At 35.4% G+C, this 17,576-nt stretch overlaps 1 protein-coding gene across 8 annotated transcripts in view; it reads right to left on the bottom strand.

Moving 5' to 3' along the window:
- CCDC91 (coiled-coil domain containing 91) overlaps positions 1-17,576 on the bottom strand; it is a 159,649-nt gene that overhangs the window by 111,325 nt on the left and 30,748 nt on the right. For 7 of the 8 annotated variants that reach the window (XM_069806818.1, XM_069806822.1, XM_069806819.1 and 4 more), the window contains exons 4-6: positions 9,126-9,283; positions 5,699-5,887; positions 3,626-3,730 (exon numbers count right to left, since the gene is read on the bottom strand). In XM_069806818.1, the coding sequence (XP_069662919.1) occupies positions 3,626-3,730; positions 5,699-5,887; positions 9,126-9,283 (452 nt within the window). The remainder of the gene's footprint in view (positions 1-3,625; positions 3,731-5,698; positions 5,888-9,125; positions 9,284-17,576) is intronic. The other variant, XM_069806824.1, reaches the window with a different exon arrangement.

Genomic DNA, 17,576 nt, shown 5'->3' on the forward strand with positions numbered 1-17,576 from the left:
CACACAAAAATATCACTCAAAATGAAATCAAAGTACTAACCTAATTCATTTCTAATCATGATTTTTTGCAACAACAGGAATATTACTAAATAAAATAAGCACATTAAAGTCACTTTTTCAATAAAAATTTAAAAAACATTCCATAAAAACAGGCAGAACAGAAACAAAGGATTCCAAAAGAAAACACTTTCGGTGCTTTCAAAACAACTATAGATTTGTTAAGTTAGAAGAATAGATGTCAGTTGCCAAAAGAAAAAAGAGTCTATTTCAGAAAGAAGGATCACACCACATTAACTATATTGTTCTTCAAAAAAACAGCCTACTTAACTTCCAGAAAGGGTTGATGATGGGAAAAAAATGCATATAACCGCAACTAGAATTTTCCAGCAGCAGTGCAGCATTACTTCAAATGCAACCATGTGGTAAATCAAAGAAATAGCAGAGGAAAAGTATGATCCAATTCTTAGTGAATCATCAAAACCAGTTGTCTGTAAATAGACCAAACATCCGAAGTCTTATCAGCTAAACAATCTGTGCAAAGAATTAAGTTCCTACTCAGAGCACTAGAACCCAGGCACAATTTTCCCTTCTCAAATTAAATGTTCCCTCTCTGATTTGCAAATAAGAGAACATCAACTCCTAAATAGGAGTATTCATTTTGCTATTGATGTTTTTTCACTATATTACAAATTGGGGTTTGATAGTTTCAAAATGCAGCATTTATTCGTTTGTACAACATATTGCAATGGGGCCGCAGCAAAATTGTAGATTTATAGGTTTAAAATAACCACTAAATCTACATTATAGTCAAAAACATGCATTACCTACTAGCATTAAATGTCTTGAAAATATGCAGCACTTCACATTTAGAGAAAAGCTGAGGTGTTAAAAGTTGAAATGAATGTGATCAAAAAAAGGGAAAAAATAAGACTGACATAGCAACAAAAAAAAAAGAAAAATCAAGACATACATTTGCACCTGTTTCCTTCCTGTCTAAATAAGCAAGGAATTATAAGGCTAACATTGCATTTATGCTACTGTATGGTTGTTACACTGCACACAAGTCAAGAAAACTAAAATTACACTTCCCACAGCAATTTTAACTCAGCTACATTTCGTATGCAAAGAAGTTAGAATTACAGTATGTTATCCTGCCTCTTAAATACTACAAAGACGGAAGTGGGAATGTGGGAATCATAACACTAATTTTACCAGCTTGTATGAATTCAAGATCTCAGAGAGACAATTGCATTAAATATCCAAACAATTCTATAATACTAGTTAATAGCAATTTGTTTATTCTATTTATGAACCCACTGCGGCCCCTTTACTGTCTCTTGTTGTAATAACATATGGAAACAACATTAAGAATGTGAAAATACTACATGCTCTGTTCAATCTTGATTTTCTAAAGCTAATTTTAGTTAGACAAAACACAGAACTTTTTACTTTTCTCTTTTACACAAGGATAAATGTGGCAACACTCCATTGTCATCTATTGGTTAGACTTGGAATTCTGCCCCCCGATTAGGAACAGTGATTATCGCTCCCCTTCAGTTCTTCTATTTTCAGTACTACCAAATTAAGTATAAGGCTTTTTTCACACCTACGATGAAGAATGTTTGTGACTAGTCCAGAACACAATTCACTTCATCAGCATGCTAACCCAGCTCAGAGAAAACATCTGTAATATGCTTTATGTTCCTACCTTTTTTTTCCAAAATATATTTTTTATATCAAAAAACCTGAAAGCATATTTTATTGAAGCAATTTTGTGACAACAAACCTGTGGTAACATAACTGTTACCCTTAACTGAGGCAGAAATCAATAGGAAGAGATGAAAAAAAATTACTGGCTTAGTTGACAAAGATTAATGAAATCTTCTCTCAGGACTAAGCACAATAGCTTCACAAAAAAAGAAGGGAGTCTAATCTAAATATCACCTTGTTAAAGATCTGACTAACTGACTGGCTCTATTACCTCCAAACTAGCTTTTGAGAATGTCACAAGTGCAGGAAGTCAGTTAATTAGTAAATATAAAGGTGCAGGAAATAATGCATGTTCATGTAAAAAATAGTTAGAACTATCTCATGAGGCATTTGTTTTACATATTATACTCAAATATTAACACAGAAATTTAATTTAAGAGGAATTAAGTCAATGCACACCTACAGCTTACGATGTCTGAATCACTTCAGTTGGAAGTCTTATCCTGAGACTTCCCAAAGCTATGCCAGAGTCACCACTACAGTCTGCTTTCAAGATTTTCAAGTTAACAGCACTAATAACCAGCTGTTTCTACTGGAAAAAGAAATGCTAGCGAGACAGACATCTGTACTGTGTAGCTGCCAGATTTACTCAGTGTGTGGCCACAGGTGTTGACCCTAGTGTTGTAGAAGCCAAAGGAGAAAGACAAAAGGAATTGGCATTAAAAGCTGTACTAACAGAAGGCATCCAATATTCAAGTTTCAGGAAAGTAATTTTAACTGTCAACTCTTAGAAGCATGACTCACTTTTCTTCTCTGATTTGATTCTGGCTATATCCAGAAGACAACAAGAGGAAGTAAATGAGGTTTTCTACAAAGTATGACCCTTTCATTGCTGTTCTTGAAAACCGTAGTACCTCAGAGGTATGATACAGACAGACTGATACTTGCAAACCTCAGTAACATTTCCACTACTTAAATACTTCTGCTTGAGGAGCATCATGAAAGTATTAAAAAATAAAATCCACTAATTCTACTGTCAAGAGTTCATGATGATCATTAACTTCAGCCAGTATGATACTCCATAAATCAGAAGGTTTTTAAGCAAAACATTTTTATAACATAGCTAAGCAAACATTTCTTTCATTGAGTAGGATCTTACACACATGAACAAGAAAAAAAAAGAAAAAAGAGTAGATGATTATATTATGATAAGTTCTAGGAAGTACTGCAGCTAGTATTTCAATAAATTATTACAGCAACCCTTAAGTACAAATGGGAAACAATGCAGTAGCTACATAAAAACCATCCACAGCAGCAAAAAAATTAAATGAAGCTGAATTATCAACAAGAAACTTTTGAAATGTTGTAAGCCTATAATATTTAGTTTGTCCTGCTATAACACTGGAAGAATACTGAAAATGTCAATGAAAAATTTTTCTTGTATGTGAGACTTGTATTTAATGAACAGTGTTGATTTTCGCAATGGAAGCAATTTCAATTCCATTGCTTAGCATCTAATTACACTTTACAGATTTTTATTACCCAAACTATCCCATATTCAAGTCAGCTAATACTTTACAAATAATTGGCCACAGCTACTCTAGAACATGCTAAGTCATGCTGTTAAACACACATCTACTGTGCAAAGTGGGTTTTTTTCATCTGTTCTACGAAATAGATCATAATAAGGATAAGTGATCCGAGTTAGAACAATGTACTTATACAAGTGGGCTAGTAAACTTATATTCCCACTAATGTCAAAAGTAAGGCTCTGATCTAAAGACCTTAGAAATTCCTTAAATTCAAAAGGCTTTGGAGCAGGCCTGTAGACACTTAACAGAGTATTTGTCAGACATAAACATACTCTATACAAAACCCTCTGACAAAGATTAAGATACCACAAGAAAGAAATTACCTGGAGCGTCTTGTAATGATCTTGATGTGAAATTACTTTTTCTTTTTTTTCCTTCAAGAAATCCGTTTCTAGAATACTATGTTTTTCCAGTAAATATTCTAATTTCTATAAAGTTTACAAAATAAAAAACATTAAGTTACAAACATTTGCAATTGTGAAAATACAGATTCAGTTGATCATTCCAACTAACTTCATTTCTGAAGACAATGACATTTGCTATCATAATATACACAGAGATAAAGGGTTGTGCAAGAAAACTCTGATTACAGTCCTTAGATTGAGACAATATTTTCAAGAAGTACAAGATATTTAAAATATAAGGCATGTCCTGGAAAGCACGTCATATGAGCAGTGGCTAAGGTCACTGGGTTTGTCTGCTTTGGAGAAAAAGACGCTGAGGGGTGACCTCATGGCTCTCTACAGCTTCCTGAGGAGGGAAAGTGCAGAAGGGGGTGCTGAGCTCTTCTCCCTGGGATCCAGTGAGAGGATGTGTGGGAATGGTTCAAAGCTGCGCCAGGGGAGGTTTAGACTGATCATTAGGAAGCATTTCTTTACCGAGAGGGTGGTCAGACACTGGAACGGCCTTCCTGGAGAGGTGGTCGATGCCCTAAGCCTGTCAGTGTTTAAGAGGCATTTGGACAATGCCCTTAACTACATGCTTTAACTTTGGGTCAGCCCTGAAGTGATCAGGCAGTTGGACCAGATGATTGTTGTAGGTCCCTTCCAACTGGAACTATTCTATCCTATCCTAATTATTTCCATATTTCTAATAGCTTGTTCTGTCTTTCTGCATTTGAAAAACAGCATATTAAATGTACTTTTAGGAAATGGTTTCACTAAAAAGGCAGAAATCCTATTACATACAGCCCTAATGATCTTTACCTACATCTCCAAAATGAATAAAATTCTAAAATATTTTGTGATCTTGTAGAAGCCTGCCCAGCATGAACTAATAGAGAGGAAGGAGAATGACACTACTGACAATAAACTTCAGAATTATTTGCTATACAAAGAGGTAATTTTTTTTTTCCTTAATGCAGCTGTTGCTCCTACCAAATTCATTCCTACTATACATAAGCAGTTGGAACTCTTTCAGTTGCTCAGGAACAACTACTTCTGCAGCCACGCAGGAAGCCAGTATAGAAACAAATGACCTGTCAGATCACTGGACAGCTATTCAAACAAAGGCACAACTGAGAGGGTCATAAGGAGGACAGAAAGAGCAGGTCTGCTTAGTTCAGTCCTGCTTTTGGACAAAATAATAAAAACAGTTCTTACAATTCGAAGTCTTTGATTCAACTGTAGAGATAGAAACTGCAACACTTCAATTCAGAGCCTAGCTCTCAACCTGTCTCCTCTTACAGTCTGTTTTCATGCTCCCCTTCCAGCCCTCCTCTATACACTTAATTCCTAAGCAAAATCAATCCATACCAGACCTCCTCGTCTTTGGCTCTGGTTACTCATCCTCATTTTCATTTCCAACAAGCCATTTCCTCCTTCCCTAGCACACCTTGATAGCTATCAAGGAACAGCATTAAGAACAGCAGAAATTAAACTTACTTTCCCATGCCTCAGTGACCTTTTGCTAACTCAGACACATAACTACAGGCACAGCCCTGCTTGGTACTCTGTCATATTCAGCTCAGAAGGAATATGAAGAAATTAGTTACCAGAATTCCCGGGGGTGGAAACAAAAAGTGTTACGTGTTACGTTCATAAAGATAGCCGAAGACGTTTTCAACTTCAGTGACCACACATTCACTCCCAAAACATGAGGGAATCACTATACCTTCTAACCACATGGCTTCATGTTAAGAAAACCTGTCTTTCCACCTGACCCCCACCCCCAGGAAAAAAAAAAAAGTTTCTGAAACTTTAGAAAAATTCAGCCTAAAATAGATACCAGACATATGGGGGGGGGGGGGGGGGGGGAAGTATGTTGGCTAAATTTGGCCAATTTCTCTGGAATTTGGTTAATTTCTACAAAAAATTGCACTGCAAATCTCTGCCAGCTCCAACTATATTTAAATCCTATATAAATGCCAAATATTTTAATTAAAAAACTATTCATACCTTTTTAATTTTTAATTTTTCTTCTTCAGCAGTGCAAAGCTTGATTTCTAGGTTTGCAAAAGCTTGTTGAAGGTAGCTCTTCGGTTCATTTGTTCTCTGTGTCTCAGCATCAGCCAAAGCAATGGTTGATGTAACTAAAGTCTTGTCTTCAATTACATTCAAAGAGGCAACTGGAATATCTGCTTGAATCTAATACATACGAGAAACAAAATGGTAAAGGAAATGGTAAAGGGAATTTAACATTCCAGTCAAGTCAAATTTCATTTCCAGATGACATTACAGAACTTAAGAACTGTAAATACTAAGGTTACTTTTTTGAAACCACACTTCTCTGAAATTGGCCATGCACACTCTCACATGTAGGATGTGCTGGCCAAAAAGAAAGCTCCAACAGTGGAACAGTAGCTAGTAATTCTAGATGCATTCACATCAATCCTTCCAATCTCCTCAACTGCTTTTCAAGAATACTTTAGGAGAAGGCTTTAAGGAGGAAGATGGCACAGATACCTCAGTTTCCAATGAGGTCAAAACACTCAAAAGAGGTGAAAAGAGACAGAAGTGAAACTGAATCATCTATCTCAAAGCATCAGGCTTACAGGGAAATAAACTCTCCTTGGATTAGTTACTCCATGTTTTCACCCAATGCAGACTGCAAACAGTAGCCATGGAAAGGGAATACAGATTTTTTTGTGCTAAAATAAATATCTCAATTTCAGGCCAGACCAACAGAATAAGAGTAATTGGGACATGTCTACAACACTTAGTTAATGCTATTTCAGTGAACTGTAGAAGTACAAAAACTGAAACGAAGGCTTCTAGAATTCACAACCCAAACCAGATGAAATACTAATAATAAGCCCTTATTTTCAGAAAAGCACAAAAATAAATTAGGTGAGGTTTAAAATATTTTGTGGTATAATTAACAAGAGCCAAAGCTTTTTTTTTTTCTTCTTAAAAAAAAAGGGCAAAAACTTGTTTATATCACAGCAAAGGAACTTCAAAGGAAAAAGCTGGTAAATTAACTTCAGCTGCCACTTTTCAACAACAATTTGAAGCCAAGAGTGCTTGAGATTTGGAGAGGGGTGGTGAAAGGAATATCTCAATGTGTTTAAGAGAGATTTGACTGATCTGATTTAGTCCATTCCCTTAACACCTTTTATTCCAAACAGACACTCAAATAATATATTGACTTTTCAATAAATAAGTATGTCTTAAAGGATTCAAAGAAAGAAACAAACAAAAATAGCTGAGATCTTGACCATACATGGATACATAACATCCAGTAGACAAAACAGCCAGTAAGAATGCAGTTTGTGCTCTGAATTCCCCTTCTGGAAGAAGCAAAGAGAAGCTAGATGTGCTAATTCTACTTCTGAGTACTACTCAAGATTAGAGTCTGGCACTGCAAATATTCTGATGTTGGAACCTGAAACATTGAATTTTTAACATGAAACCTCAGGAGGTTCTGGAGATATAATTATAGAAGAATACAGTTATCCTAACATCCTCCTCTAACAGGTGTAAGAATATTTTATTACAGCTTTATGCCCATCATTTTCCTTTAGTTTTATTCAAAAGTGCAAAGTCTGATCTCCATTTCAAAATAATGCTAAAGGACCTCCTTTCAACTCCCTCTCTTCCTTTAGTAACACTTGATAATACTGTATTCTCTAGCTTGTGTTATTTCCTGCATTAAGAAGAGATTTTATGGAACCATGGGTCTGTCAGTAGCTGACCACAAGAAGATGATAAAAACTGAAACATGGCCTACAACTAGAATTTGCATACGTAATTATTCACAAGTAAAAAAGTGTATTTCTTATTTTTAGTAAGTTTACCTAACCAAATGACTTTTTAGTTTTAAAAAATACACCAAAGCCATAGTATTCTGGAATATCCAAAGTGCTCTTTCCAGAGAACACACAAGCTGAAGTTGCTGGCCTAGCTCAAACAAGAAAAGATACAGGATATTCACATTTCACTGATAGCCAAAATCAAAAAGCATAGGATCTGTTGTGGCTGAAGAAAAGCGTATGTTGATCGCTCTGCCAGAATAGAAGTTTACTTATCAGAACATTGTCAGAGAGGCAGATGAAGAGCTTTCAACATAGAAAATGGCCCTGGCTGGCATCAGTCAAAAAAGAAAACAAACACTCCCCCCTCTCAAGAAAAAAACCCACAACTTTCAGATTTCTAAGAAAATTTCCTTGGTATCATTTGCATTTGGGCACATCTCTTCTTTACTTTTTATATATAGGCTTTCCCCAGAACATTAGGCTAGGAACAAATACAAAACAGTAACTAATTCATTACTAAGACTGAACTATCGGAACTGTACTAGCCACAGCCTTCCTGGAAGTGTGAACACACAGATGACACTCAAAGGAAAACCAGTAAGAGTCAGTTTATTTGTACAAATTGTTTAAATAGCTCTAGAGCAAAGCTTTTAAATGGTCAGATTATGGAAATCTGACTTAATTGTCAAATTCAACTTTCACCATGAGTAGCCCTAGGACTTGATCAGACTACCTGAAGGATAAGAAACCAAGTACTGAAAACCAGAGGGTCGCAAACTAGCCCAAAATATTGATTGGTTCAGAGAAAGACAAGAGCACTTTCTAATTCAAGTATATACTTCTATGCATCCTGAAACGAGGAACTTTACAATCAATAAACTTGTTCAAATGGATGGCACTAAAATCAATGGCAATAAAAACTCACTTGGGAGGGTAAATCTAATTAATTCTCATCCACAGCAATCTAGAATTCTTGTGCTAATCTCCAGGCAGAAATTCTTTTCCCTCCCTTGCTTACCTAATCATTTAGTTAAAAACTAAACACTTTCATGCCCAACAAAAAGCTAAGATCAGTTCTCAGCAGTATCGTAGCCACAAGGAGAGATCAAGATCACAACTAGGAGAGTGTCAGATCACCAAAAAAAAAAAACCCACCAACTTTAATGGGGGAAAAAATAAAGTAAAATAAAAAATAAAACTAAAATTGATTTAATTATAATTAAGATTAAATGTTAATTCTCTAATCCTGAAACCACTTGAGAAAACATACAAGTATGACATACATGTACAGCTGTAATCTTTACAGCTTTAACAGTAACAAATTTTTTTAAGAGAACCTTCCTGCTATTGTTTCCTATTTTCATGCCTAGCACTATCAGAATGCCTTTAACTTATAATAAGTCTTTAACACACTTATATCTCTTGTACTCCACACCAAAGTAGTACGGTGTCTCCCAGTTATAGGATTTACACACAATTTAAAAATTTTACTTCAAAACCTGTATCACAGAAACCCAAGGACCTTTTGCTCCTAAAAGGCAATTCAATCTAAATTTGCACAGAAAAGATACAATGCTAAGACATTTAATACATCAAGTTCCCATACTGAAACACAGAAATTGTGGTTTTACCTGTTCTTCAGGAACAGCTGCATTTATAACATTGTTGACTGTTTGAATAGTTGTTGCCACGTTATCACCTGATAAACCAAATGAGTCAGAAGGAACCAGGCAGGAAGAAAGCACAGGGTTCTCCAGAAGAACATCAGGAGATATATGGACTTCAGACACTAATGCAAGCAATAAAAACAGAAAAACACACACACAATATGAAGCAGCATTCAAAAATTAATTCTGTTTCTGAAATCTATACCTAGCAAACCCATCACACTAGCAACTAGTCATACTAATGGGAGGTTATGTACCTCTTACAATAATTGCACTGAAGAACAATTCCACACAAGTTTCCAGTAATTTTGAGTACTATCAACTTAAGGACAGTCAAAACTGTACAGTAACACTAAATTTAGACTTGTAACTTACACAGAGGTTTCACAAGACAACTGCATTAAAAGCAGCAGTTTTAAGTTTTGTCTCTTTCCATTCACATAACATTTCAGCTTCAGTATGATCTTTAATCAGTTTAAGTCAACTGTAAAACCGTACTTACATTTTCCTCAGTTTTATAAATTTTAAAGGTAAAAAAATCCTCAGCTGCCTTAGAAGATATATACAAACAGCTTACCAAGACACATAATAAAAGCAGTTTTATATTTTATAAGATATCAGAAGATAAAGTAAATAACTGTCTAGCTAATATAACTTAAGTGTAATTAATACTGGAATGAGAGCTCTTCCATAGCAATTTCTAGTTACACCATAAAAATCCTGAAGAGTGCATCATCATTATCAACCCAGCACAACAGAAATTTGAGTGCTTTTACAAAAGATTCAGAAATAAACAAAATAAAAGAATAGGAGACATGAAAGCTTTGCATACATTTTTTTTAATTTAACAGCAAAGTCCTGCAAACTTTGATATGGTCAGCTGGGTATGCCTTTGCAGCAGACAAAAAAATATATCCACTCGCTGTAGAAAAAGCAGCTCACACTATCATTACAAATCTGGTAAAATGTAAAAGATGCCACTAGCCCGGAGCAAGGCTCAGCATCTCAATATCACTGTTTAATACTGCATAAGTATGCATACACAGCTCAAACAAGTGTATACATAGGCCTAAAGGCATTCAAAATGACAAGCTAATCTTGAACCCAGGCGGCCATGCCCCATCATCTTCGCCTCCCAGTTCTGGGATTCAGGTTAACACAGACAAACATGCAAACTTCATCTAGCGAAAAGGAGAAAGAAAGACCACGAGACAGAAAAATATCAGGATGCTAATTGCAGCAAGAGTAGATTTGGACGGGGCAGGGGCGGGGAGACACGACAACAGCAGAGCAGAAAATGGAAACTTGGATGAAAAGCCTAGAGGACAGTATTTCAGCAAACAGCACAGGAACCACTTCAGGTAACCAGGACAAAACAGAGGACTGGGACACAACTGCATCTTTAACAGTAAACTCTTCTCTGGAATTGGAAACAGGATTTTTTAGACTTCCTTTATGTACCATAAGATATCTGTGAAAGCCCCCTCCCTTTCCAAATACCTGCTTACAAAGGCAGCTTCCTATAACCATTACCTATTTGGTTAATTCAAATGACAGTAAGATAACAGAGAAGATGACCTTTTTGCTCCTAAAAAAACCCAGTAAAGTCTCTGTTTTATGCTATCACTTAATAGCCTGAATTTCAGTTTTAAATCAATTTCCAACAGATGGAAAAACAACTAAAATAATGTACCAGGCAATTCTGACTGAGCAGACAAGCTGTTTCTCTTACTAAACCTGTCAACTCACAAGGAAAAACCTAGCATAACACTAATCCTTGTGGCATTAATGATCATCCTTTGGTGATGATCACCATAGTATAGGCATGGTTCACATATAAATAATTAATCACAAAAGTAAAAACAGAAACTGAATCTGGATACAGATGAGGAATGGAGACTCATAGAGATTAAAACTTAAAGTATTCACAGATTTTGGGGTATCCAATACTAGACATAAGACTTCATTTTTCAGATAATACAGTTTTATGTGGAACCTTCTACAATCAAATCAAGCTTCCAGTGATTCGAGTTATAGTAATGAATGCTTAGCATTTTGAGGGGGAAGTAAAAACAGAAACAAAACCCCCACCTCTTAACTTGTCAAAATAAAGCCTAGGAAATGAGCAGCAATAACTGGTGACCATCTCTAAACACTGTGGTTTAAAATGATTCAACGAAATACATGACCTTGCAGAAGACAAGAAAAGGTGGCAACTCTCCATGGTATCATTCAAGCATCTTTTTTACAAAACCTTCTTTTCACTTTCAGCAATGTTAAAGATTCATAAAGTAGACATTCCTAGAATTATATGTGCTATGTCTGTAATTCCAGCTCTCTCCATTCATTCCTCTTGTGTATATACCAGTAAAATTGCATTAGCATTGTAGTTCAGCTCAGAACTTGCTTATGAAGACAACCCCTCAATCATTCTTCCTTACCATGCTTTAGTTATCATAATGGAACAGTTTCAGAATCCCTGAAACAAAAAATTGCCTCTGATAAAACTACCTGACTGGACTCCAACAGCTAATGAGGTTCAAGTCCACAGGACCAGGCTAATGCTAGTCTGAAATAAAACTCCTAAAGCACATCTAGTATGGATGTTGGCTTTTCAGCATCACTTTACAGATCCTTGCCTCTTCAACTGCTGTACCACCTGCTATGATACCCAGACATTCTGATAATAATGACAAAATATTCTTCCACAGTATTCTGCCCTGATGCAATATATCTCCTCTTAACTTCTTCAGTAAGCAAGGCAGGAGTCTGATAGTTCTGGTGAATTTCCAAAAAAACCTGTTATTGTTCATTGATCAAAGCTACAGTACTATAAAAAAAAAAATCATGTATTCAGTTACAGGTATATCAAAAGTCATATGCCCAAGAAGGCTGAAATAAATGCAGATATAAGTTATTGCCAAAACTGTACTTAAAAAACTAATCTGATAATTTCTGAACCCTTGACTTCCCAATATTAACAATATTCTGTCATAGGTTTGTATGCAAGAAGTGACAAAACCATGCAGTTTGTTAGTAGAAACAGAGATCAGTAACAGCCTGCAATCTTGCTCACACAAGAAAAATTCTCTATCTTTATTCCAGTAATGAAGCTGAAATAATTATTAAAATCACTGGGGGATCAGAAATTCTGAAACAAACAAACAAAAAAACCCCACACAAGTGGATGAACATGAACTGTTAAATCAACATTCCATATGAGTTGTATACTTCATACTGAGCTTCAGAATGAAGATATTACATATGAAATATACCACTGAAAAAATAAACATGAGTAACATTTACTAGTTGGATGTTATTTATATCCAGCAATTAAGAGATGATATGTCAGCAGGGGTCTGAACAAAAGACCATATAATAATTCTTTGACAAACTTTTGTAGAACATTGCAAATTATTTGCAGCACAGTTCCCCTACATGTGGGTTTCAGCTGTTAAAAATATAAAAAAAAAAACAAGAAACAAAAACTAAATTTCCATCCTCAACTACCCATGTCTTTGATGATACAATTCAATGACCCTTTAAATTATACTGTATACACTGTAAACTGTATCACTGAACATTTTCAGTTTAAAGTAACATTCAGATAGAAAGTTTAAGACCAGTGTCCAAATTTCAGTGACCTGCCTAAGTCCCAGCCCCATATATGGTTGCTCAAGCACGACTGTAAGAGACAGGAAACTATTCTAAAAGGCAGGAATTTCTGTCAGCTGTAATGTCAGAGCTAGAACACAGGGATCTACAGCCTGCGTAATGCTGAATAAGCAGCTTAGGGAAAAAAACCTGAAAATTACTGTATTTACAAACATCACCCAATTTACTTTTGCCAATACACAGCAAACTAGCACACAACAGAATATGTAAAATGCGTTCTAAAACACATAAATAACAAACACCTAATAAAATTAACCTATCATTATCAGTGAAAACCAAATTACTTTATGAAACAAAACCAGAATCTGTTAAAAAAAATTTCCTGCAAAACAAAAAGCAACAACTAATAAATTTAATTCAAAATAGACAAAGTATTTCCTGTATTTACACTGCTTTTAGCTCACTGTAAATGGATAACTATTAGAAAGCGTTACATTGCTTAAAGAATAAGTGGAGGGATACATTAATAGACATCAATTGTCACCCAATATGCCCATAATAAATGTTGTAAGAGTCTCAGATGGCATGCATAGCATTCTGCGAAGCTGTAGGAGTTTTAGTAGTTTCCTTAGCAAATTTCCCAATTTTTCCACTTCTAAAACCAACACTTTTAATCACTGTATTTACAGATCACTGATTCACCAGAATGAGATGCAGTTCCACATCTGTTGGGGAAGTAGAATTAGGATCAACAGGTAAATGTCTACATAATGCTGAAGTTGATAGCAATTTCTCTGTTGACTTCAATGAGCGTGAGTATCCTCAACAGAGAAAAAACACTCTAATGTACTTTCAAGATGATTTCTCATAGTTCACAGCAGAAAGCTCTTCCCCACACTTTATTCTTCCAAAGCCAAACTACTCTAAAAAACTACTCTGACTTATTTTCTATAGTATTCCAACATCTTAAATCTTTAGGTCATATGGAAATACTGATTTTATTTCCTAACTTCTTATTTAAGTAAAACCTACATACAACTACCAAAAGTTTACAATACTGCATCCATTTAGTTGAGCCTCAGAAACAAACCTTTCAGTATTCAATGACTACACAACATAAGAAAACTGAGAACTCATTCCCACCAGTTTTGCTTTGTTTTTTAAAAAAAATTGCTTTCCAGAAAACTGCCAAAATATTCAGTCAATATGACTGTCTTTTAAAGCAGTTTGGCAACTCTAAGGAAGAGAGAAAGGAGGTGGTATGTAATCTAATAAACATGCAACAAGACAATCTTTTAACCCTATGAAAATTCTAGATAGTCAAATATGAAAAGTTGTATGACTCAAGTTCAAAGCAGCTGAACTCCAGGTAATGGAAATGTTAGCAAATGAAAAACACGACCATCCCAGAGTAAATAAGGCTGTATACCATTATCAACAAAGACCTTTGAACCCTGTCCTATCATGGCAAGGAATGAAACCAGTTTCCTCCAATCTCCTTAGGGATATTTTAGTTTCCTACTACTATTTCCCACTCCTCCTAAGTCAAGACATTAGTATTCTGCAGAAACCCAAAATCTATTACGAAAAGAAAGAACTGAAAACAACCATTTCAACACAACAGCTGAAAACAGCACCTTTCAAGCCATGAAGATGTCAGCGTACATGTCTTCACACTAGTACAGATCACCCCATCTCATATTGTATAGGTTTCAAAATATCTGTTCTTTCAACGCTGCAAACAAGACCATCAGAAATACTGAATTCTTAGTTGAAACATGAAAAATAGGCTTTGCATACACCCAGTCCATCTGCATTGTCAATGAAAGAATATTAGAATAAGGAGAAAAATCTTCTCTAGTAGTTTGGAGAATGTTCTGTTATTCAAGCACACATTGAGAAGCCTCACTATCAGACCAAAAATAAAACTTGGCCAAATTAATCCAAAGGATAAATCAAGAGCTTCAAAATTACATATATAGCTCCAGATCTTCTTACAGAAAGTAAGCATATTGACATGACATAAAGCATAGAAAAGATTCCCAAAAGAACTTAATAAACAAACAGATAGAGCTCCTCTGACACACCTTTGCTCGAGGAAGTACAGAAATAATGTTTCAGACAAAAATTACTAAGTAAAATAGACTTGTATCAATACAGACTGGAGACCACACATAAAAACTAACAATTTTTCTAAGGTATGTGGCCAAAGGATAAAAGAAAATTAAAGAAAAGTGTTACCCTGTACGCAGCCAAACCAATGAAACTTGGGAATGCAATTTGGCTCCACTTTAAGACATGTACAGTTACATGGCTACGTGAGCATTACAGTCAGCAGAGACTTAGTCAATACAACTGATGGACACAAAGAAGCTACTCAAGCTCAGCCTAAAAGCCGAATTCAGCTTTTGGGCATCTGAACAGCTCTCCAGTTCACGGACTGAATTGATTAATTTCCATTAAACAAATGGAAGTCACCTAGGTCATGTAAAACAGTGAAATTAAGATGTTCAGTGCTGGCTTCCATACAGGTGTGTTCTTGTTCCCTAGTTCTTTTAGTTCTGTCATCTCCCATGGTCCTACATGGTAGCTATAGGCTACAGCTCTTCTAAATCTCCAAGTATGTTTCAACACCAGACAGCTTCTATAGAATCTACAGTGACTGGATTCAACCTTCCTTTTCTTTGGTGAAGCATGCAGTCGAGCTCTATCATTACTCAGTTCCTGATTAAAAAAGAGAAGTGTAAATAATTGAGACTATAAATGATTTCACTAAAACTGAGCAACATATTCAAAATCTGTAATGGGAGAACAGGGACTGAAAGCAATAGCATAAGCCTCATTTCCTCATGAAATGAATATTTAAAAAAATTTCTCCACCTTATCCACAGTTAACACTACCATGAATCTGGTTTCACCTAACACTTGCAAACAAAATCATTCTGAATCCACACAGCTTGAATCAGAAACACCCGCTCAGACTGCACTTCCAACCCATTCCTAGATGGGACTTCTGTCTTAATTTCACTGAAAAAGCATCCCTCACTCTGTTCTGTTTTAGTCTGGGGTTTGGGGTTTTTTGGGTGGGGTTTTTTTCCTTTTTTGTTTTGGGGTTTTTTTTTTTTAAACAACTTCTATTTTACTTAGAACAATCCACAACAGATAAATTCATGAGGCTCCATCTCAGCCAAAAGCATCCTTCTTCGGTGAAGATCTACTTGGTTTTTCCACCTGCTCCATTACATGAGCTCCTTCAGACATCCGTAGAAGAATTCCTGCCAAAATGAAACACTGACACAGCATGTAGATATCCAGATCCTGTTCCTACTATTCACTATAAGCAACAGACATATTATTCATAACCTTAGAAATGCAGAGATAACACCAGAATCTGTTGACATGCAAGCACAGTGCTAAATTTTAAGATCCTCCTTACAGGCATAAAGGTACACAACCTGACACCTACGGAAGTGCAAGAAAATTGACAGTTTGTATGTCTCTTCTTCAGGAAAAAAAAAACCAAACTAAAACAAATAAAAAAAGTAGGCACTTCAATATTCCAGTACACACTTACTAAATTACAAACTGACATTGCTCTTAAAACCTCATTTTTATTAAGTTGCATAACAATGTGTTTCTACTACTAGGCACCTGAAGAAGAAACAAAGCAAAACTGACTTACAAATAATTATTTCTTTCATTGACATATCTTGCTTATCACTCGCAAGGACCATCCTAGAGTCTAAAATACTTGAGTTACTTTCTTAAATAAAAAAGTGTATCAAGTTACCCCCCACTAACATCTCTGAAGTCAGTAACATCACATTCACAGCTAGATTTGGCCACTGCATTAAAAAAATAGCTCAGTTTAAATATTAATATTAATGTTCAATAAATTAAATTGAGAACAGCATAACTGTTACATTTTTTTTCCTCAGAAATATTAGTTTATGAATCCAAAGAGCAAAACCCCCGAAAAGTGTCTTAAAATAACCAAGAAAATATCATGAGTTTTCTGGCCAGCCATAATAATTAACACAGCCAGCCTCTTTGAACCTCTCCTGGGAACTAGGCAGACTAGTGATAAGGCACTAGAATATTCCATAGTTCATTTCAGAGTTCTTAAAAACTTAAATTTTTGTTTTCAGTTCTGAACTGTATTTAAGTTTGAGGCTTAAATGTAAGACTTAGTACTCCACTACTGTTCCTAGAGACATCTCATCTTTCCAAAGAACAACTTTTTATTACCAAAGAGTTTTGTTGTTTGTTTTTAAATAGATTTTCCTATTTTTCAACTTTACAAATATATTTACTGATTCCAAGCTAAGAAAACACTGATGTTTAATTAGTTCCCTCACATCTCTCCAAAGTCCAGGCATTGGGCATACAGTAGCAATTCTTTTCAGTACTTCCTCATCTTAAGACTGGAAAGAAAAAAGGAAATCCATCACATATATAATAACACTAAGTAAGAAGGACTACTTGTCTCTACCTCAGTCAAACAATCAGAAGGAATAGACCCAAGACAACAGGTAAATCTTTGGAATTTCCTAACAGTAGTAGTAAAGACATCTAAGTAACAGGACTGCACAAATGCACATTAGTATTCTTTTACTGCTTGCTCATTCCTTCATATTCATAATGCATACTTTCTCACAGAGCTAAGGTCTTTGGACCAGCCCTACTCTCCATTTCCTTGTTTATATAGCACTCGGTATAATGCGTTCTAATTCAAACTTGCAACCATGAGACATAAAAAATAAATTTGTTCTTGCTTTTACCATTTAGAATAAAACCAGT

This window comes from Haliaeetus albicilla, chromosome 19, assembly GCF_947461875.1.
Source record: "Haliaeetus albicilla chromosome 19, bHalAlb1.1, whole genome shotgun sequence".
NCBI classification, from domain to species: Eukaryota; Metazoa; Chordata; class Aves; order Accipitriformes; family Accipitridae; genus Haliaeetus; species Haliaeetus albicilla.